The sequence below is a fragment of the Zeus faber genome (genome assembly GCF_960531495.2).
Source record: "Zeus faber genome assembly, chromosome: 12".
NCBI classification, from domain to species: Eukaryota; Metazoa; Chordata; class Actinopteri; order Zeiformes; family Zeidae; genus Zeus; species Zeus faber.
In genome coordinates, this window is record NC_137196.1 from 21094358 (window position 1) to 21117282 (window position 22925).

General features: G+C 47.3%; 1 protein-coding gene across 3 annotated transcripts in view; it reads right to left on the reverse strand.

Annotated features, from left to right (window-relative positions):
• Window positions 1-1684: 1684 nt before the first annotated feature.
• LOC307238007 (guanine nucleotide-binding protein G(olf) subunit alpha) overlaps window positions 1685-22925 on the reverse strand; it is a gene marked incomplete at both ends in the record, with an annotated part of 36064 nt that continues 14823 nt past the window's right edge. For all 3 annotated transcript variants that reach the window (XM_080010842.1, XM_080010844.1, XM_080010843.1), the window contains 8 exons: window positions 1685-1831; window positions 2634-2701; window positions 2832-2962; window positions 3442-3562; window positions 3738-3796; window positions 5028-5101; window positions 5677-5731; window positions 22585-22682. In XM_080010842.1, coding sequence (XP_079866968.1) covers window positions 1685-1831; window positions 2634-2701; window positions 2832-2962; window positions 3442-3562; window positions 3738-3796; window positions 5028-5101; window positions 5677-5731; window positions 22585-22682 — 753 coding nt within the window. The remainder of the gene's footprint in view (window positions 1832-2633; window positions 2702-2831; window positions 2963-3441; window positions 3563-3737; window positions 3797-5027; window positions 5102-5676; window positions 5732-22584; window positions 22683-22925) is intronic.

The window sequence follows — 22925 nt, forward strand, 5'->3', positions numbered from 1 at the left end:
AGTGTACAAGTGAACGAGAAAAAAAACAAAAAAACAAAAAAACAAAAAAAAAAAAAAAAAGAACAATACATTTTTCTCTCCCACCCCTCCGCGCCCGACTAGTCAGGGTCTCTACGCTAAAAAGGATGGTTGTGATAAAAGACGGGGTCATTGTTGTCATTTTTTTTTTTTTTGGAGTTCCAGGGACACACATCCCACATCCCTCCATCTGGTCCGGGACGCACACCAGGCCGAGGGCGAGTGAGAGAAGAGAGAGAGAGAGAGAGAGAGAGAGAGAGAGAGAGAGGGCGAGCGGCAGGGCTAAGGTGCAGAGAGCTCAGGTCCGTTTGTTTTTTTTTTGCCTCCGTTCCGATCGTTCCTCTCGTCCTTTGCTCTTCCTCCTCATCATCTTCTTCTCCTCCTCCTCTCGTTTTTATTTTTATTTTTTTTACTTACTCGCTCCATTCATCCATCGCTCCGTCCATCTATAAATCCATCCATCCATCCATCCATCCATCCATCCTTCCGTCCGTCCGTCCATCAGCTCCACATCGGGCGCGATGGCTCCAGGGCCCGACTCCGCCCGACGTGGTGACAGAGTAATAAATATTGGTGATGCTACATTGTGTGTATGCTTCCTCCAAAAAAAAAAAAAAAAAGAAAACAAAAAAAAACCAAAACCTAAAAAGAAGTTATTAAGGAACCTGATGCAAAGTGCATTATTTCTTCATCCGCTCTCGCGTCTCTCTCTGTTTTCTTCAGCGTGGAGGAGAGGAGGAGGAGCAGAAGAAACGTTTATGGCAGGAGGGGTGGTGACGAGGGGGGTGGCGGGGGTCAAAGGTCACGTGGGTGACGCCAGCCTTCGAGCGGCTGCATGCACGTCCACATTCACCTCCATGTCGTTGTCGTCGTCGTTGTTGTTTATTTATTTCTTCCTTGGTACGGACACACTGGCGCGCAACACTGCCTCTACACACTTGAGGTCCTGCGGGTGTGTCCGACGTGACCACACACACACACACACACACACACACGGACGCAAGCGCGCGTGCGCAAACACACACACACACGCCGCTTTAGGTCCAATGACACACAGCCAATGACCGAAAAAGAATGGCATGAGTAAAGGGAGGGGGAATAACGAGGAGGAGGGGTAGCCCGAGGCTTAGTGGAATGACAGAAGAAGAAAATCAATCAAGGCAACCGAGAGGAAGGACTCAAAAGGCAGCACACAAAATTTGTTCCCCCAGCCTTCCTTCCTTCCTTCCTTCCTTCCTTCCTTCCTTCCTTCCTTCCTTCCTTCCTTCCATCCATCCTTCGGCAAATTGGGTGTCAAACCGTCCCTGCCCTCTCCAAAAATAAAAAAATAACATAAAAAAAACAAATAAAAAAAACCCTAAAAAAACCTAAAAAGCCTACATTAAGAATAGGAAGAGGATTTGACACACTTCAGTAGTACTTCATAAACCTCGCCAGTAGGGGGCGACGGAGGTGAGGCCGCTGCTGGGAATCAGATTGGTTTTCTTTTTGGGAGGGAGGGAGGGAGGGAGCGAGGGAGGATGGGCGGGAGGGGCAGGGTGGTGGTGTTGAGGATGCAGAATGGTGGTGGAGAAGAAATAAAAATAAAAAAAAAACAAGGAAAGAAAAAACAAACAAACAAAAAAAATACCAAAACAACGAGAGAAGGCGTATGAAGGCGCTCCCATCACAAGAGTTCGTACTGCCGCAGGTGCATCCTCTGGATGATGTCCCGGCAGTCGTTGAAGACGCGCCGGATGTTTTCGGTGTCCACGGCGCAGGTGAAGTGCGGGTAACAGTAGTGTCTGCCGTCGCCGCTCGCAGTGCTGATCCGCTGGGGGAGGAGGGGGCAGGCAGAGGGGGGGGGGGGAGCAGGGGTGAAACTCAGGAAAAAAATAAAAATAAAAAACAACACACAGATCGACGGTGCAGTTGTTGCAGGATCGGCCATTAAACACAAACAAAAACTATGAATGATTCGGAAACATAGGGAGGGATTTCATTCGACTTTCAGTTTGATATCATATTCTACGTTGCAGTTGATTTTAAATGTAATGAACCTCATGTGGGATTTTGAAAGGGGCTGGGTTACAAAAATAGTTACAATTGAATATATATCGATGGTTTGTTTGGAAGTTATGCAACCATTTCCTGTTGAAATTAAATACCACCACAGTGACAAATACATTGAAATATTCAATTTGTCTACTAGACTGAAATTGTTGCCTGAAAATTTTTTGTAACGCACATCAGATAGTAAACTGTGTACGTTGGTAGCGCTTCTCGTCGTGTATAAAAGGTATCCTGCACTACCTCATCAATATCAAATTGAAATATTTCAGATATAATTCAAATTATTATTAAATAGAATCATGACTGTCTCAAAATCTAATGGTTAGATCCCGACCAGCACCAAGCCCTACATGTGGGCTTGAGGATAAACGGCAATAGGCCTACAGAATATTGGGTGGAAATGAACCGACTTCATTCCATTCCGTTGTATTATGCAAATACAACAAAAATATTTTGTTTCATCAAAGAAAATAAACCCATAAACATTCTGTTGTTCATCTGCTTTGAGACGGTCTCGGAAAAAACGGACAATTATCAGACGATGGCGGTCGTCGGGCACTTACAAGAAACTCATCGCGGATGAAAAACTTAGCTCTCGTTACTTTCGGGTCTTCGCCGGGTTCAGGAGTTGCTGCGGGGAGAGGGAGACAGTCGCTCAGTGGAAAGGTGAGACACGCACACGTACACACGTGGGGAGCGGCGCAAAAAGACGTGCGCAAAGTCGGGGGGGGGGGGGGGGGGGGGGCGACGGCGACACAAACCTTCATTTGGTATGGTGTAGCGAGCGTATTCGGGGAAGTAGTCTTCAATTTTGGATTTCCCAGCTAATACCTTCTCGGCCAGCATGTCCTGTTTGTTCAGGAAGAGGATGACCGATATAGTGCGTAACCATCTGGAAAACAACACGGACACAAACACAGATTCAAGAAGCAGCATCAGAAATGTGTGAAGGGCGGTTGTGTAACGGCTCAATGGTCCCAAAGCGTTTTCCATTGTGGTTTGTTGTTTTTTGGGTTGTATTTGTTTTATTTATTTATTTATTTTTATTTTTATTTTTACACGGTACGGAAATGTTACGTAAGGAAAAACAGATCCTGTTATCAGGTATTGATACTAAATAGAATAGTATAGATAATAAAATAGAGTGACTTTATTTTATACCACATGGAGGCATATTCAGTGTCTCTAATGGAGTCAAATGTGTTAAATCAAATCACTGCTCGATTAAAGCCAAACTAACGGTCCGTTCTGTTCACTCAAAGTAATGGACTGGAGGTTCCGGAATCTGAATAGGTATTCACAGTGAAAAGGGACTATTTGCGAGTGAGAGAAGGGGTGAGAGATGTCTGAAAGAGGGAGGCCGGGACTGACCTGTTGTTCCAAATACTTCGGAAAAGATCCAGGGCTTCCCGTAGCCGGTTGGTGTTGTTGTCTTCCCTTATTACCATGTTGTAGCTGCTGCTAGCCACCACGAAGATGATAGCAGTGACGTCTACGGGAGAAGGAGACAGAGCCGGAGTTACAACGGCGTTCCCAGGAAACCCACCCCCTCCCGGGCTGCCGCGAGCACCGCAAAGAACTCTTATCGTCCCGTGGAAATAACATCTCGAGACGACGCGGAAAAAGCCAACAAATAAGCGTGGAAACGCGACGGACGGAGGACTCACCGTTAAAGCACTGGATCCATTTTCTCCTTTCATCTCTCTGGCCCCCGACATCAAACATGCTGCGGAGGAGAAAACACTCGGGGTCAGGCTCGCGGAGCCGAAAGTGCCCTCTAGTGGCCCGGCAGGTGTACGGCGAGTTGAGTTTGGTAAAAACGCGAGTCACGGCGGGACGACGGTGGCGACGGGCCCCTCGTTTTTAACGGAAGCGCTGCGAGAAAACATCTTTTCACGCAACGCCGCTTTTGGACGTGCGGCCACTTTATCCCCGGAGGGAGCTCCGTGCAGCCTTTCGTCCTAATTCCTCAAGACGAATGCCGATTGAATGCGTGACTCCACCCTGAGACGCCCGCGCCCGTTCTGAGGTTTGGAAATGTCCGAAGGGCCCTTCACGTAACACAGTCTGCGGGGACGATGAATGGGGGCTTTTACTTCCAGAGCCCCGACGGTCTGATATAATCGACCCCGCGTCTCCGCTTTATACAAGTGAACCATAAGCGCCTCGGTGACGGGGGACTTGACGGCGGCTGACGATCAGCGGGATGGAGGGTGCCGGTCGTTTGTTTTTTCTAATGGATTATTTCAACTTAAGACGGTGTGGTTTCTCCATCAATAGCCGAATGCGTTTTTACTGCCCCCACATAAATATAGCATGAATAACATCAAAAGGTTGAAAAAACAATATCGCTGATTACACACCCATAATGTCCTATGCAAATTCAAAGTCCTATGCAAAGTCATCAAAGACGAGAGATCAACAAAGAAACAGATAAAAGTCTCAGAGCCGAGGCCTTGTAACAGAGCTTGTTTATCAATCACTCAGGATATGATATAATCCGATACAAAGGCCCGTTTCAGAAGGGAGAATAAGTCTGTTGTGTCGGCCGCCGTGGAAATGGGTCATCTTATGCCACATCATTCCAGTCTTCTACAGCGTCCACTCAAGGCTTCACTCGTCGCTCTCTCTCTCTCTCTCTTTTTTTTTAAATTTTATTTCATGTCTTGCTCTTTGAAATCAAAGAGGTCGACAGAAGGAGTCTAAGTTCACATTTTAGGTATTTAGATGGCTCACCCGTCTCTGGGTTTTGGCGACAAAAAAAGGCTATAAATCGGTTTAAAAAAAAAAAAAAAAAAAAAAAAAAAAAGGTCTGTCGTTACTAAAAGAGGCGTCAACCTGAGTTTGACTTAACTTATACCCAAGCCAGAGAGCGCCGCCGCCGCTGAACAGAGCTGCGTTAAGACGGGAGGAGGCGTCACATGGTTTACGTGGCGCCGCACCCCGGAGAGACTTACTGAAAGTTGACTTTGTCTACTTGGAACCTCGTCTCGAAAATCCCTGAAGTTAACACTCGGCAGCGTAGCAGGTCCTGCAATGCACGGGGGGGGGGGGGGGGGGGGGGGGGGGGTTGAGAAACACAAGGCGTCCGGTGAGAAACAAACGCACGCACGGAACATCTGCCACGCCCTAAATACATGGAAACCCAGCAAAAAAATAAAAATAATGAAAAAAAAGATCAAATGACCCGGTGTGTCGGCCCGAGGCCCCGAGCTGGGATTGGACTGCTGATTTGATTTGATTCTGTTTCTAAATAAAATCAGCTCAATACTACCCCTTCCCACCATGCAAGGGCATTAGTTTTCATTTAGAATCCCATCTGTTTAAGCAGTTAGTCACAGCTGCCCCCTAGTGGACAAGAGTGGAAAGCAAAAGGCCTTTTTCACTGTTCTCTGAATGTGAAAACAAATATATACATTGTAAAATACCAGTTTGTTTATCAATGTTATTCATAATATTATGCATTTTATTACAACACACTTCCTGCATGTAGCTTATTTCACTTTATGTCTTTGTTTCGTCGTTTTTGGGGCATGGCAAATCTTCAGTTTGTACAAAGAGCAAAAAATAAAAATAAAAATACAACAATTCAACACGGAATCTGACCTGGTCCGTTGGTGTGTAGTCGCTCTGTCTTACGGAGTCGATTCTGTCCAGGAAACTGTGGGGCGACACAGAAAAATACAATTCATGTAAATGACTCAAAAAAAAAAAGCAAGAGAGAAAAAAAAAGTTCATCTCCCGTGAGTGAACGGGAGGCGTTTGGATATTTAAAACGCCGTTTTCCATCGGAACGAAAATAAAAGGCCCAAGCCCGCTCTCCGAACGTCTGCGACGGCACATCCGTGGAATGTAAATACACGTCACAAATCTCAGCCTCGCTTGCTTCTTGTAGCCACAGGATTCACGTGATTCCGTCTGAAACCGCAAATAGGTACAGGAGAGATATAAGAGCCCCGCCCAGGAGGATTTTTCCACCCCCCACCAGGAGGGTCTTTGCAGCCGGGTGCCGGCACGCCGCGCTGCCACACGAGGGCAGGGCTGCTCAGCCCGGGCTATTTTGGTCTGTCTCTAGCTGGAGTGATTACATAAGGTGGTTATTGTGGAGGTTAGACAGCTTGCTGTTGCCATCTCTCCACTACGGAGGGAGCATGTGCGGCGCTAGCAGCAGCAGCTGGGCCTCATTGCAGCACGGCATGGAACGGCACGGCACGTGCTACGGAATAGGGGCCCGGTCCGTCTGGCTCAGGTAGAGCACGGGCCGCGACAGGAAGCCCGAGGTGCCGGCTTGGTTCCTGGCTAAAATACCGACGCCGCACATTAAGGCGTGTTTAACCGTGCTGCCCCAATGCATCTGATGCATCCAAGTTTTTTTGTTTTTTTTCCCTAACCCGACTGAACTGATCCAGCTTTTGAAATGAATCCGTAATGAATCCTTTCACGTTGCACATGCGATGGGAGTGTAAGACCAGGAGAAAGCCGAGGCTTTTTCAAAAAGCCAGGTTCGACTTCACTTCAGCACACGACAGACACTCCCCTGGTGTTGGTCCGACAACAACAATCTGACGCCATAAAGTCGTCCATCTGACACGGTGTCGAAAAATAATAAAGCGTTACCGCCATTACATGCAGAGCGGCGTCGCTTATCAGATATCCCTCACCTGGAATACCCTCCTAAAAACGCTGCCAGGCAACACCGGATGCCACCCCCTCGTCATATCCGGCCAAGACAGATATATTATTACCTGCCGGCGCACGTCACACTGAAGCCGGTGACGTCGCCCGAACGGCAGATCACACGTGTGTGAAGTGTCAGATTGTTTCTTCTTCATTGAGATCATTTACCTCCGATCCGTCGATATAAAAAAAAAAAAAAAACAGGTGTCAAAATATATCATGATACAAATGTACATCTCCACGTCTGTTGTCAAAAGCCCAAATTGTGTTTAATCCAACTTTTGTCATTAAAGGCCATTCAGGCCTGTCACATACGTCGTCGTCTTCTCTTATCATCGCTCTCGACGCGTTATGGAGGAAGTGGATTCAGACCACATTTGAAATCTGGGACATGAGAACGAGAAGTTGTCAAACCTCACCAAAGACAATAGTCTAAAAATAATTTTCATCGCAATGATTTGGTCACTGACATAACCTGAACACAAACGGTACGAGGGACATTAATAATTAACCGTTTAACCGACAATAAGAATTTTGACCGATTAATACTCAGTTAAATGATTATTATTAAAAAAAAAACAACTAGTTTTTAGTCGTTAAAAAAACGGTAAGCTAAGCTTTTTACAAACTATACAGAACAATGAAATGAAATATTTATAATAAACTGCTTAGAATGAATTAACGCTGTGTGACAGGATTATATATTTATAGTAACGCGATCGTTTTTCTCCCCGACGCAGCTGTGTACCCACTCTAGTAAAAATGTAAAAATGCGATGACTCTATACGTTGAACAAATACTGACGTCCAAACGGAGAGCTCGGCTGCGGGCGTTCCGGTTCCTTTCGGGACGCAAATCCTTTGATTACAGTTCACCGAAAAGATTGGCTCACGGACTCGTTCGGGGATTCCTGAAAGGTTTGCCTTGATTCTCAGCTTCGCGAACGACTCGTTGTGGCGGTGGATTCGTTGAGCGAGTCCCCGCAGCAGGAGGTCCGCTGGTGTCAAACAAGTTTGACACTCCACCTCGTTGCCCCCCTTCCCTCAAATCAATTATGGTCTGGGTATAGGCTACATATTATTTAAGAATTACAATTGGTCATTGTTAAATGTAATCTGTTTGTGCCATGAGACTTAACTACGGTGATCAGACGTCCCGGTTTGTCCGGGAATGTCCCGGTTTCAAGTCCAGACAGATATCTGTAAAACACTAAAATGTCCCGGGTTTTCAGAACAATTAAAATAATAATAATAAACTTGAAAATGCTGTGTTCTGCACACACCGCAAGAGTGTCGGTCGTGCACGGAGGAAAAGCTGACATTAAATATAATATTAAGACAGCCAAAGATAAGCACTAACAGTAATAATAATAATAATAATAATATTATTAATAATAATAAATATAGCTGCAGGCAGCAATACACGGGGTACAGTTTGTTCAGGTGTCCCAGGTTCCCAAATCTGCTCTCTGTGATGACATGGGGGGGCGGGGTTCGGAGCGGACAGAGGGACTCTCTCCGACCGCGTCACACCAGACATCACTGAAAACGGCGGATTCTTCCTTTAATCGCACTGCTTTTTGCGGGGATGCGGGCTCAGGTCGGGCGGAGGGCGAGCTCGAGTTCAAATCGGCGTTTGAGGAAGATCCGCCGCGTCAGCTCCGGTCATCCCCGCTGCACGCTGGCGGCCGGAGAGCGCCGAGGCCGGGGAGAGGGCGGGGGAAGCAGCTCATCCTTGTACGATGGCTGTTTGTGTCGTGTCTTTTGTAGGTGGAGGAATACGGACTCTGTATCGAAAATTAATCTCATGTATTTGTTATCGTGGAAGATTTTATCGTAACAAATATCAAGATCATTTTTAGTAACTTCCCGCGGTGCGAGGATGCCTTCTACGACCGATATATATTTTGGGGTTGGGTAAAATGCAGAACGAGTTACAGTTTTCCGAGTTTCCTTTAAACGCGGCATCGGCTCAAGTTGTCTGTCTAGGTGTCGCTCGCACTCGCAAGTGGCTGGATGGGAATGACATCCGAAAGACAACACTTGGACTCGTATAACGTCGGCAGATGATGATGTCACAAAGCGGCTCGCTCCTGAAACTAATGAAATTGCCTCAATGTTCTTCTACTTCCGGTAAAATTATGACTCATTTCTGCTCCAAATGTACACCGAGATTGATCAAACTCGAACGCCAAGACGTCTGAAATGTCCCAGTTTTAAATAGACCTCAACCATGTCTGTGCTTACTACGGTTGACGTGTTCAAGACACTTTTAGCCCAAAAAATGTCTAGAAGATTAAAAATTTTAAAAAGATCCCAGCAATAACAACAGGGGTCCAGCACGCAGTAATAACATAAACACATGCATGTGCATGAATGTGCGGTAAACTTAAGAGTCTGGGTATAAACCTCATGGCATAGAACTCCAGCAGTAGCTTTTGGCAGAAGGCGGACCCTCAAACGAACAAATCGTTTTGGGGGAGGATTCAGTTACTTTTGTTCATCGTCGTAATACTGCCATTATCAGGATATGAATTTTTTAACATTCGTCCATTCTAAATAAGACATTTTAATCCTGTGTGATAACAGTTAATGATCAGTTAACGAAGGTCGGCTGAAAAAATAAAAATAAAATAAAATAAATAAATAAATCAAAATTAGCATCCCTTTCCAGTACGTCAACCTGACCAGGGCCTTGTTAGCCTATATGAACAATAAATACAAACAAATACAAATGCATTTTAAAATATCATGGGCTTTCTCTCGTGTATGTTTTCTTTGGTAATTGATGTCAACGATTTAGAGTGCTACGATGTCCGAACTAGACAAGAGTAGAACCGTTTTTTTATTAAATACATAAAAAATAATAATATTTTTAAACATTAATATCCTTTGAAAACACACGCGCGCCAAATGCATACGAAAACAGGCAAAAAAGCTCGGGTTTCAGCCCCATCGCTGCAACAATGTGGGAGTATTTTTAGTCAGAAAAAAAAGCTTAGGTTATAATTACTGAAAGCTTTGTGACTGCCATGTGACTGAAGTGCTATTGGTAGAGCAGTGCAGAGCCAAAAATAGCCTCCTTCTCCATACACTGTCACAACAAGATCCATGACAAAACGCTAAAAATTATAAGATTGATAATTGAGAGGCCCGTTTGGGATCGTAGACTGGTCAGTCATGTGGTCCCTACCAGGCAGCTGGATCTCTAAAAAGACACTTGAGTCACTCCCAGTCCCTCTTTTGGTGCTGTGGACTGGATGTGGTTGAGATTTTTATTATTATTTTTTTTTTAATCCGCTGTTTAAAGTGTGTCAAGGGTACCAGAATACATCAAATTCAAACACTTGCATATTGTAATATTTGTTTAAGATTTATTGAGTATTTTACGTTTGACTAAGTTTGTGGTGTTGGTTTGAATTCTGATCATTTTTAGTGAAAAATGCCGGCTCCATGGAGAGTTACAATGTCGTCCAGGTTAAAATGAAGTCGGTCTTAAATTGACAGATAAAAGTAAATGTTGTGTATACAGGACAGCTATCATGTTGTGGGTCCAGTATGCAGATGCTGCATTAGAGCCTTTTCTGGACTCGGGCTTGCTTGTAAACCTATCAAGTGGTGTGGACTTTCCAATGGAGACAGCAGCAGAACAAAACACACACACACACACACACACACACACACACACACACACACACACACACACACACACACACACACACACACACACACACACACACACACACACACACACACACACACACACACACACACACAAAGAGTACAGTGAGGGGAGGTTGAGGCTGTAGGGCCCCGGGGGCCGCCCAGCACTTCTTGCACTGCAGCCCCACATGGTCCAGGTCACATGTGGCCCAGCCCATCGAACACGCAGCGCACAATGAAAGGGAGGGTTGGAGAGCGAAGGCAGAGGGAGAGAGAGAGGTAGTAGGGGAAGGGGGTCGGGAGATGGCACAAGCAAAGCGCTCACTTTTTTTGGGGGGCTCGGGGACACGGGTCACCCAGAGTGCCCACCATACCACGGTTACTGAGGGCCAGCGGGTCAGGCCTGCCAAGCGGTTCAGGTCGCTTCCCGCCCCGCCATCAGGTCAATTTTGTCTTGGTTACAAAGAGCACCACAGAACAAACAAACACACAAACATGCCAGAAAACAAACAAAGCAACAAAACAAACACCCCAAACCTGCCAAACTGGCAAAGCGCCAAGTAAAAGAAAGAAGGGGAAAAAAATAAATAAAAATCTGCAAAGCAATAGGGAGGTTCAAACCAAGCTGAGCCCCGTGCCAATCCACCTTCCATAGTTGGCGGTCTCCTCGTAACACAATGCGGTGAAGTCAAACGGTAAGAGAGCACATGCCTGAAAAGTTCAATGAGAGTCAAACAACGCTGCGAGGACGACGCGGGCAACCGAGCGGCCGTGGACCGATGGGCAACCTTCATGTCAATGACAGTGCGCCGAGCCTCATCTGCTCATTTGATAATTGGCTTGACTTTTTACAAATAGTGGGGCCATCTTTAATTAGCAGTGGAGAACGTCTGATCAATAGTTTCCATATTTTGAAGCGCTCAGGCGGGCGTAATGGCCTGCGCGCTCCCACTGTCGCGTCCCACTGATTAGCAGCGGACATGGAGACCTGCTGCTGGAAGCTGCACGGCCACGCTGTTCACACAGCCACATCTGGAATGGCCACTCAGTCATTCATTCACGGCACGAGAATCTGAAGTGTTTTCCTATCTTGTGTCAACATTTAATAAAACACACAACATTTTACCATTCGCGGTGTAGGGGGGGAGGCGGCAATTAAATATTTTGATCTCCGCGGCGGTACAAATAAGTTGTCCTCGGGCCTACGTGCATCCCACGGAAAACGATGCCCGAACGTCCGGGGACCTCCGACATGCTGGGATAGTGCGACGGCAGAGCGGGGCCACGTGCACGACTCTGTTACAAAGTGGAACTCGCGTGCACCCCCCTGGTCACCTGGTGGAAAGATCTGAGCCCAGGTTGAGCTCTCCTGTCCAGACAGAAACAATGTGCAGAGTGGGAGATGGATCTGAAATTAGACAAATCCATCAGCGGCCCAGTGGGTACTTCCTAAAAATAGGAGGGGGAACGGAGACACTCCTGAAAGTCAAACCGAATCCTGTGTAAACAATAGCGCCTGCTTTATTTCAAGCCGCCGAATCGCTCTCTCCGGGGCTGCATCAAGTCATGGTTTTGAAAGGTGTTGTATAAAAATGTAAAATACATTGTAATGCCCTTTTCGTCCCTGTTCAGTGTCCATGTGGATTACACTACATATGCTTAAAATAGACCCAGTCCCCAAAACTCAGCTCGGGGTTTTGTCGTGGTAGCAATACGCGGGCAAGGAGGCTTCGGATTAGGCGAAGGACAAAAGAAAAGATTTTAATAAAAAAACAAAACAAAAAAAACCACTAAATGCAACCGAAATTGTGCCTACATTTAAATATTCAAGCCTCACATTAAAACATTGGCAGTCAGCCACCGTACAAGTCCAAGGTAAAAATAGAAAAAAGTCTAAATAATCTAATAAACTGTATTGAGTGGTGCTTTCGAAGCTGCAGCCTGTCGACGAGGATGTTCCAGTTTAAAAGCAAACTTCTACGTCCGGCAAGAAAATTAGCTTTTCCTACTTTCCATAATCAAAAGTCAATAACCAATATCCAATGTTAGCCAGCAGAGCCTCCGGTATCAGTGCAGGTTGCATAACCATGTGAAAAGCGGTGCAGGCTGAGGTGAGACACCCAGAGCGACCAGCGATGCGTTTGGACCCACACACTGGGGGTAATTCGTTTCGGGGGTTTTTTTATGGTCATTTTATGGTCGTGCGAAGCGCGTCCACATTCCGTGCATCTCCCAGCGAGGCGGGAGCGTGCGCAGGCCGCTCGGAGATGCCGAGGCCTGTGCCGCTGCCGTCGCCGCTGCCCTGCTGCTGCTGCTGTTGCGATGCAGGTTTTTTTTTTTGTTTTTTTTTTTCCCCCCTCTCTCCCCGGTGTTGTTTTCAGACTGGCCTCCGGGTGGCATCCCTTCGCTCCTGCTACAGACGGCCGGCCTCTCTTCCGCTGACCCCGCTTGCTTTTAGCAGCTAGGTTACCATGGCAACCCCCGTTGGTCGATACCACTCCTCTATGTTCACCGCGCTCACTTTTTCTCTCTCTCTCTCTCTCTCTCTCTCTCTCTCTCTCCCCGACTGCCCCCTCTTCCGAAGGTAGGCCATGCTTGTATCCTTCCGTCCCAAGACTTCCCATACGTGAACAGGCGGGAGGATCGTGCTTCGGTGCGAGGCCGCTCTGTGCACCGAGCGTCTCCATTTTCACGAAGGCCGAGGAAGAGGCGGGAATGCAGATTAAGAGCGACGGATAGATTTGAAGAAATGGACCAGGTCCCTCAAAAACATCAACACGTGTCCCTATTTGTGCCCGCGTGTGTGTACGGTACATGTGCAGCACATATAAAACACACCAACATGAAGACTTTCAATACGGTGGCACGAGTCCAGTCAACACGCTGCGTGAAAGTAGTCCCATCGCCGGTGTTCGAGGCACTATGAACACGCGAAGGGAGTCGGGGAAACGATGACAAGCTGTTCACGACGTGGTACAACGGTGCTGCCGAGCTAATCAAGACGCGAGAAAGATTGCAGTTTGCGGGAGTGACCTCCGCCTGGGACCCGATTCCGACGTTTCCAAAACGACGCCACCGCCGAACTTCAGACGACACGTATGCATCACATGCACTGATCCTGCACCGTTGACACTGGTGGGTTAAGACCCATTTATACTTCAGTGTGTGTGACACTGTGTAGTAAGAAAATGAAGCCACATGGAATCCATTACATTGCTGGATAATAAATATCCGTCCGAGGCAGCAGGTATCATTCCCACATCGGATTCCTCTATGATAGACTTCCGTATGGAGTCTGTCCCCACGTAGACGACGGTTACAGATACATTACGTAATGCTCGTCCGAGAGGCGTCTGATATCACGTGAGACCAGGCAACAAAATCGTTTTTGTTAGGCCAACGCGTCGCTCCCCGTCTCCCCGCCCGGACTGATTGGGTTCCCTCAGCTGACTGCGAGGGGACAGAGCCCCCGTCCCCGAACCCAATAACTCCAAACCCAAATGTTATTAAATCAGTGTGATCATTTTCAACCAGTCCTAAGCTCTCTTGCGCCCGATGTCCCCGCACCCCGCGCCCCTCACTGTTAAAGACACATCTAGGGTCTGAGTGGCGTTTTTAAGAAAGATAAATAACATTAATTAATAATAATATTTAAGAATATAAAAGACCTGTCTCCATAGATACTGGACGCGTTTCAGATTCTCATCCGCGCACCCGAGCGCCACGGTTGGGATCGGTCTAGCCGTTTTTACAAATGTGTTTGTATGTGTTTACAAATCTTTTTTTTTTTTTATATATATTGTACGAAATAAATATTCGGGAAAAAACCCACTTTGTTATTTACGGAAACGTTAACTGCTTACATACCCACACACTTCCATTCGCAGCCGTTCCGGAAATTTCCCAGATATGACACGAGATTGAGAGTGAGGAAATTTACGGAACAACTCTGACAGAACATCGACACCGGAGCCTTCCCCCCCAACTCCAATTCGGAACATTACCAGTAGATTTCCGGCTTTGAGTGCAAGAGGGAAAGGGGCTCTCTTCTTGCACAGCGAAAGAGAATATGACATAATGACTAAAACATTGACCTTAAACCCATTGTAAACAGAAAACCTGTTCTATAATATGTAAACTATGCAAGCGCGGGAATACTTTAAGTTGTGCATTTTTCAAACTCTACTCCCTGAGGGTCATTTAGCCAAACGGTTATTATGGGGCTCAACAGTGTAATGAGATGGCCAACTGCAGGATCTAAACGGTGAAGTGCACCGGCGTAAATCGACTTAACGCCGAACAAAGGTTTGTACAGGTCAAATGTTTACTTTAGCTAACCTGCTAGCTACCGCAGCAAAATGGCCGTGATGAAACACCCAACAGCTCTAACTGTCCCAGTAAACAAACCACAATGAGGGCAAAATATAAAAGTTTCTAAAATTAGCCACGCAACCCCCCTTCGACCACATTCCAAGGGAGGTGAAAGTTGAGGGCTTGTTTGACCAGCGGAGGTGGAGCAGTGGAACCTTTGCCCCAGGCGTGGCCGGACTCGGCCAAGGCTAGCGGGCTAGCCTCGCCGCTAGCCAGGGCCGCAGGAAGAGAGGGGGAGAATGTGAGCCGGCGGAGGCCGCACTCTACGCCGTGTCAGGAGGCCTGGAATTCCACGCGGAGCACAGCGCGGTGCGCTCTTAATGCGAGCTCACAACGGTCACGGGCTTTCAAACGGATTTAGCATGCCTGGCTCGGTGGTTATCCTGTGATTGGCCCGGCTCTGCGAGGCGGCACGGAGAGGTGGTGTGGAGCTGGGAGCCCCCCGCCCCCCGCCCCCCGTCATAATAAAATGGGAAAAATGGCCGCTCGCGCGTTGAACCCGTCTTTGATCAATTCGGCTCCCTCACCGGCGTCGCTAGACAGAGGCGACAGAGGATCCGTGTGTGTGTGTGTGTGTGTGTGTGTGTGTGTGTGTGTGTGTGTGTGTGTGTGTGTGTGCGTGTTTGTTTGTATCGCCTGGATTAGACGGACGCACAAATTGGGAGGGGCAGGGGGTGCAAATTGGGTTTTTTGCGATAAAATCGTGCATGGGCTCCACGACAGAGAGGGTGGGGCTGCCGCTCACACAGAACGGCATCCACACACACGGAGGTGAACACACAGATCCTCACACAGAAAAACACACATCTGGGGGTTGTCACAATGTGCCTCCAGAAGAGCTGCACTCCCCAGAACGCTGTCGTACAAGGGGCAGAACTGGGCGTGGTGGGACGCTTCACCTTCCCCGAAAAAGAACAGCCTCCTGGGGGGTGGGGGCTCTGAGGGGTGAAGGGGGCGCCGGTGGAAGCCCCGTTGTGAACTTGAGCTCTGCCGAGTTCACAACGTCGTGGGTTCCATTCCAGGATCATTTTCAGGCTGTTTTTCTCGCGGCGTTTCTCCACCGTCCTGGCTCGCCATCACCGAGCCAGCACTGGGACTCCTCGCTGATAGGGTTCGTCCGTGTTCCGAGACCTTAAATGCTGGTGCATTCCTTTCGTGAGCGACGCGCCCGCGTTTGGCCGGACGACTTTTGGGGCTGGTTGGAGTTGTGCTGATCGTCTGAGTGTTTTATAAACAACACATCGAGATGATGCGACTCAATGCTGAGGTTGCGGTTGTAATTGTGATTTAGTCACTTCAAAGTTCAACTGCTTTTGCATGTAGTGTCGTACACACACACACACACACACACACACACACACACACACACACACACACACACACACACACACACACACACACACACACACACACACACATATATTTATATATACACACACATAGACATATGTATATATATATATATATATACATACATATGTGTGTGTATGTAGGCATATATGTGTATATACATATATAAATATATATAAACATACATACATATACGTGTGTGTATGTATGCATATATATGTATATATATATATGCATACACACACATATACACACACTATATATATATATATATATATATATGTGTACACACACACACACACACACACACACACACACACACACATATATATATATATATATATGTGTACACACACACACACACACACACACACACACATATATATATATATGTGTACACACACACACACACACAATATATATATATATATATATATATATATATATATATATATATATATATATATATATATATATATATATATATATATATATATATATATATATATATATATATATATATATGTGTGTACACACACACACACACACACACACACACACACACACACACACACACACACACACACACACACACACACACACACACACACACACACACACACACACACACAGAGGCGTTTTGTGTCTCACCTTCTGTTACTGACCTTCCTTTGTTTACAGCGCATTGCCGGGATACTCCCTTTGATTTGGCTGCGCACACGTGACCCTCCGCCGGTTTCTGCTCTGCAGTGCTTCTGCTACTAAAAATAGCCTCAGCTTGCCCTGGCTCCACAGCTAGTTTACATAAGCTCTAAGGCGGGTGGGGGAGGGGGGGGGGCAGGGGAGGGAAGGGGGGATGAGAACTCAGTAGAGAGAGGAAAAAAAATAAGAGAAAGAGGGAGAGAAAGGGAGGGTACGGGAAGGGGAGTGATCCACGGAGCGACCACGCCACAATCTATGAGCGCCAGGGAATCTGCAGCGCCACTGCTGTCCTCCAGCGGCAACGCAGAGAGCGAGAGAGAGACAGACAGAGAGACAGAGACAGAACGAGAGCGAGAGACAGAACGAGAGCGAGAGAGAGACAGAACGAGAGCGAGAGAGAGAGACAGAACAAAGAGAAAAAGAGAAAGAGAGAGAGCGAAAGAGATTTGTTAGATAGAGAGGAGTGAGCGTGTACGTGAACTCTGCACATGGTTCCAGCAGATATCCGCCATTCACCGGCCGTATTTCTCTGTCTCTGATCGTCCTTTAAAATGGACGCACGTTTTTAAAACTGAAAACACAAACCTTTTCACATCCACTATTTCCTACGGCAAGCTTGTTTTTTCCCCCCACTATTTGCATCCAGTCTCTTTGCAATCGATGTGGATGAGACGGATCACCTGATCGGCAGGCCCCCATTTCTAGCTACTCCACCAAAAAAAACACAAAAACTTTAACTATTTTTTGGGGGGGGCAGGAGGGTTTCAGATGTGGCTCGACCCGATCCGGGCCCACCGTGTACAGGTTGTGGTCGTTCGACGGGCCCCGCAGCCTCTAGAAACATAATAAAAACACACTGGCGCTGGGGCCCGTCTTGTGACATGTAGCATGCCGGGGCCGTGCAGCTCGGGGGGCTCCCCGTCGTCCACAAACGCCTCGTCCCACTCGAGCGGAACCGCACGGACATCGGCAGGAAACCCGCGGACACAGCCAAACCTTTGGGATCTAACATTCGGAAAGATTTCACGCGGACGGCAAAGCGTTCCGAATACCCTGAGAGGGCTGTTGTGTTTACATTCAGGGAATATTCGGATGTGTTGCGGGCGGGTAATGCACAGGGGCTCCCCCCCGAAAGTATTCTGTACGCTTCGTTCGGAAAAAGGGCCTCGTACAAGGACCTACATGTGCTCTGCAACAACCTCTGTGCTCTTTTTCTTTGGTCTCGAGAGAGCTTGACAGATACAGCGGATGGAGAGACCAGGAAGGAGAGAGACATCGAGCCGGAGAGAGAGAGAGAGCGAGAAAGAGAGAGAGAGAGGGGGAAGGGAAGGGAAGGAAGGGGGGTCCTTTAGTCCCATAGGGGGTTGAAAAAACCTTGAGGACAGTGTTTTGTGTGGACGGAGTCCCTTTGGATTTTGAGGGGCTCGGATTCTCAGCGGAGCACGGCGACAGGCAAACCAAAAAGCACTCTGAAACGATGCACGCAGACTGAAGGGACGCGGAAACACACGTACACGCCTGTGTTTCCACACACCAGTGCGGAAAAATACAGAGAAACGCAGGCGGGCGCGCACACACACACACACACACACACACACACACACACACACACACACACACACACACACACACACACACACACACACACACACACACACACACACACACACACACACACACACACACACACACACACACACTTTCATAGTGCATGCCTTGAATATTCCATGGTCAGCTGAGATCAGGTCATCTGATTTCCGGAAGTGACACAAAGGATTTTGTAAATCTGGACAAAACTGGACAAAGTCTATTAGCGTTTGACACCGCTTCCAATAGAGCTGTGGAGGTGCGCTCAGGAGAAATACCTGGCCTCTGTGTGTTTTTCTACCTCGACAAGCAGCAGGGGTTATTCACGTGGAATTTTGCAATAGTTTAGCAACTTTTGATTAACAATGAAATAACTTGGAAGCGATACGCAAACCCACGCCGGGGGGGTCGTAAATATTGCATGGCTCCGTATGACCAAGAGAGGGCTCTTCAGCAGCCTCGTTCACCTCCCCCCGGCCGCACCGTATGTATGAGATGGCTAACACAGGAACAAATCAAGAAACTAAATGGTGACAGAAAAAAGCAACAGTGACACGCAGCCGGTGTATAAATATCGCGCTCACAGGCTCTTCCGTTAACAGAAGAGACTCCTTATTGAGGAGAGCCAGTGTTTGCAAAGCGTAGCCCCTCTGTTTCCCTGGGCCCTTCAGGGGCTGAGGCTAGCTGACAATGCCGGCCATTCTTTGAGTGTTACTGCCCCAGATGAGTGTGTCAGTGGCCCCCGGGCTGGTGACAGGGTCCCGTGACTACCGCTACACCCCGGCCCCATCCCCAACCCTGTCCTAGGTCTATAATCGTCCCAGACGCAGCAGCTACAGTATCTCTCTGACCCCCAGCTCCGGCTCAGGCTCACTAGGAAGCCTTCCAGGGCCCGGCCGTACCGCTACTTTCAGGGCCTCGCCGGGCCCACGACTCTGCTAGTAGAGCGACGGCGCCGTCGAATAACCCAGCCCTGGCCGCGGCTCTGGCGCGCTCTGTGACCATCCAGTTTTCCAGCCGCCGGATCGATCCCCCAGCCCCGTTTGTACAGGAGCCGTAGCCCTTGTACCAGGCCACAATGCACATCCACGGCCTAGGCCTTTCTTACACGTCCAGACTGATCTTGTAGCGCCATCTTAGTTCAATACCCATCAGCAACCCAACTTTATCACATGCTTAGTATGGCAAGTCAGCTGGAGAGGATGAAGGGGGAAAAAAATAATAATAATCAAATTCAACCTGTGATTTTGTCTGTTGACACTTTGACGCGACCGCCCCTGGTGTGACATGGAAACATCGGGAAGAATCGTCGATGAGTCGCGCAGCAAACATGCTTCTCGTGCACGGCAGACTTTAGAGTTAAAAATAACTCGCTGGATGCATTTTGTCAAGTTGACTTGGGGACTTTTACATAATAATGTCCGGACCAATAATATCAATACTAATATCGCTAAAAAAATCAGTTACCAACGAACGCAGTTCCAACTGTATCTGCGATAGAATTTAGAAAAAAAAAAAAGTTTGATTTGATTATTGCAGTTGACGAGTCCAAGGCATGGCAATGGAACCGGCCGGCCGTGGTCGAAAAACGGCTCGGAATCAATCAGCGAGCAAACACATATCTGTGCTCTTAAAATGTAGAAATGTGCAATGCAGAGGGGGCGGATCGATGGGTGACAGGACTCCAAAGCATCGATATGGACACGCTGTTTGGCATAACAAGTGCTTGCCAGGATCGGCCCGGCGCTTATTTCCAGTCCCTTTGTCCGGCAGGTCACAGCTCTTGGAAATAAAGGGCTCGCCGACTGTTTGAAATGGCTCGATTCTCTCCCGGACAAAACATCTAAAAAAGATTTGAAATGGCTTAGTGATAAACCGAGTGCCATTTGGTGACAACTTTGTGAATATACCAGTAGATACAGCACGCTCTATAACTTGGCCATCATATTTTAATATTGGGCACGCTTGCCAACCTGTTCCATCAGTCAGTCAATCTGTATAATTCACTTTGAGCCTGGTTACAGACGGACCAACCAGCCTCCAGCTTCTCATCTGGCATTTTTTAACACAACATGCACTTCACAAGTTCCCCCCGTGATGAAGGTAAATTACTTTTAAACCTTGTTGAATCAAAGATGCATGTGATTGGATATGTCAGAACGGTGATGTGTGTGTGTGTGTGTGTGTGTGTGTGTGTGTGTGTGTGTGTGTGTGTGTTATATACTATCTACCTTCCTCAGTCTACCCTTATTCTCTACCTCCCATGAGCTCACATGGATTGTAAGAACGAGAGAGGAAATAAGCGAGTGGGCACGCCATCTGACAAATTCCAGGCATCACACAAGTGCACAATGGTGACAAAAAAAAAAGAAAAAAAAGAAAAGTAGTGGTTGCATATGGGTACATTTTCTTTATTCTAGCGTGTTCTAGTATAAGCTGGATGAAATCGAGTAGGCAAGGCTTTGGATAAGAATCGATTTTTAGATTCACAGCATGACTTGTTTGACTTAAAATGTGTTCTTCTGTACTAAGTGTGCATGAACGTACAGTATGCGCATGGTTTTTTTTTTTTTTTTTTTAGGAGGCCGAACGCTCCACTGCATTGTCTGGTCATCGCAACAAACCCAATATTGAAATTTTACCTTCTTTACCATTGAAATTGTGAGTTAATACTATATGGCACATCAACCAACCACATGGACTATACTGTAAGTGTCAAAGACTCCATTGCACACGCATATAGAAGAGAGAACCAAAGTTTTCGTACACACACGCACACGCACACACACACACACACACACACACACACACACACACACAGCTGCCGCAGCAGCAGAGACAAACCACAGGCCCTCGCCTGTATCAGCTCCACCTTACAGCTTCATGTGACTCTCCAGCTGTCACCTGACTCGCGCTCACTTTCCCTCTCCCCATTTCAATGGTTTTCTGTTGAAGTTGGTTTCGAGCGGGGCAACGGGTTGAGAAATGGATTGCTGTGTTCAATTTGTGTTTTGGAGACTGGGAGGTACACTGGAAAACACGGCAGAGACTTTACGGCATCTCAACCCCTGCCCACACCTTCAAACCCGAGGCTCAGAGGAGGCCGACAAACCCGACCAACCCCAGAGGGGGCGGTAGAGAGAGACACAGCCTTCGGGACGGGATGGGGGGGTACCACTTCCAGCACCGTGTTGTTTCATGGCCACATATTTACATCTGAATCCAGAGGTGAGTCAGAGAGGAAGCAGAAGAAGAGAGTGCTGTAATCAGTGAGTCACTTTGCATATCCAAACTTCCTTTTACAGGAGGGGGGGTTGCTCTTCCGTGTACAACTGGAGCATGATGGTGGCCTCAGGTAGGGACTGTCCAGTACACTGTGGGGACTCTCATCTGGGATGGTGCCATTACACCGTGGTCCTTCTCTCCACACTCGGGTTATCGTGTGGCAATCCCAAACCCAACTTGCGACAGGACCAGTCTGTAGCAGGCTATCGAGTTCTGGAAACTATAACCGCAGGTGTGCAAGCCACGTATTTGTCCATGATAGCAACAGCTCCAGCCTTAGGGACAATGAGATCTAAACTGTCAACTCCAGGGGTAAAACATCACTAGGCACACACCTTAAACGGAACAGGCTTCACACAGGGCCCTTTTTGCAGTTTGAACCGAGGGAAATGAATAGCTAAGGCAAAAAAAACCAAACAAAAAAAAACCAAACAAACAATCTGATTCAAAAAACTCAGGACGTTTCAATAAGGCCAGAGCAGGCGTTTTGCATATTTCCAAGGTGAAATGTCAAATTGTTCAGGAAGGATTATGATTATGATTAGGTGTGTGCATTATTTCCAAAGGACAAATACAACGGCTGCTTGTAACGCCACACCCATTGCAAACATATCTTTGCCATATTCATACTTTACGTGACATTAGTGCATGCTGCGCGGCTCTCGCAGACCACAAACACAAGGAAAAGATGACAAGAGGGGCAGCGGCCTACGGGTAACAAAAAACCAACCTAGTCCAGCCGCATCGCTGTCAACACAGGCTGGTTTAACCAAATAATGTTTGTACGATTCGCACAGAGACTATTTTGTTCACCCGCAAGTATCCAATGGCTCAATGTAAGAAAACAACACACAAAAATGCCTTTAGTGGCCGAACTCACTATTGTGCACAGTCGATAAGCTGGTACTCGTTGGACCTCTCGAAGCATGCTTTTACTCCTTCATCGTCCCACAGCTTCTTCGCGTGTTCAAAGAACTCCTGCATCGAGAGAGAGAGAGAGAGAGAGAGAGAGAGAGAGAGAGAGAGAGAGAGAGAGAGAGAGGGGGAAAAAAACATCAGCAAACAGAGAGCACATAACGGACAACGTGCAACTGCAACGCACACGGCAAAGTTCATGTTCCGGAGACACGTTCAACTTTTTAAAGAGACCTTTAAAATGAAATCCCACACGGTGTACATGCTGTTTAATCCCCTCTTTTTGATATACTCACTATACTTAAT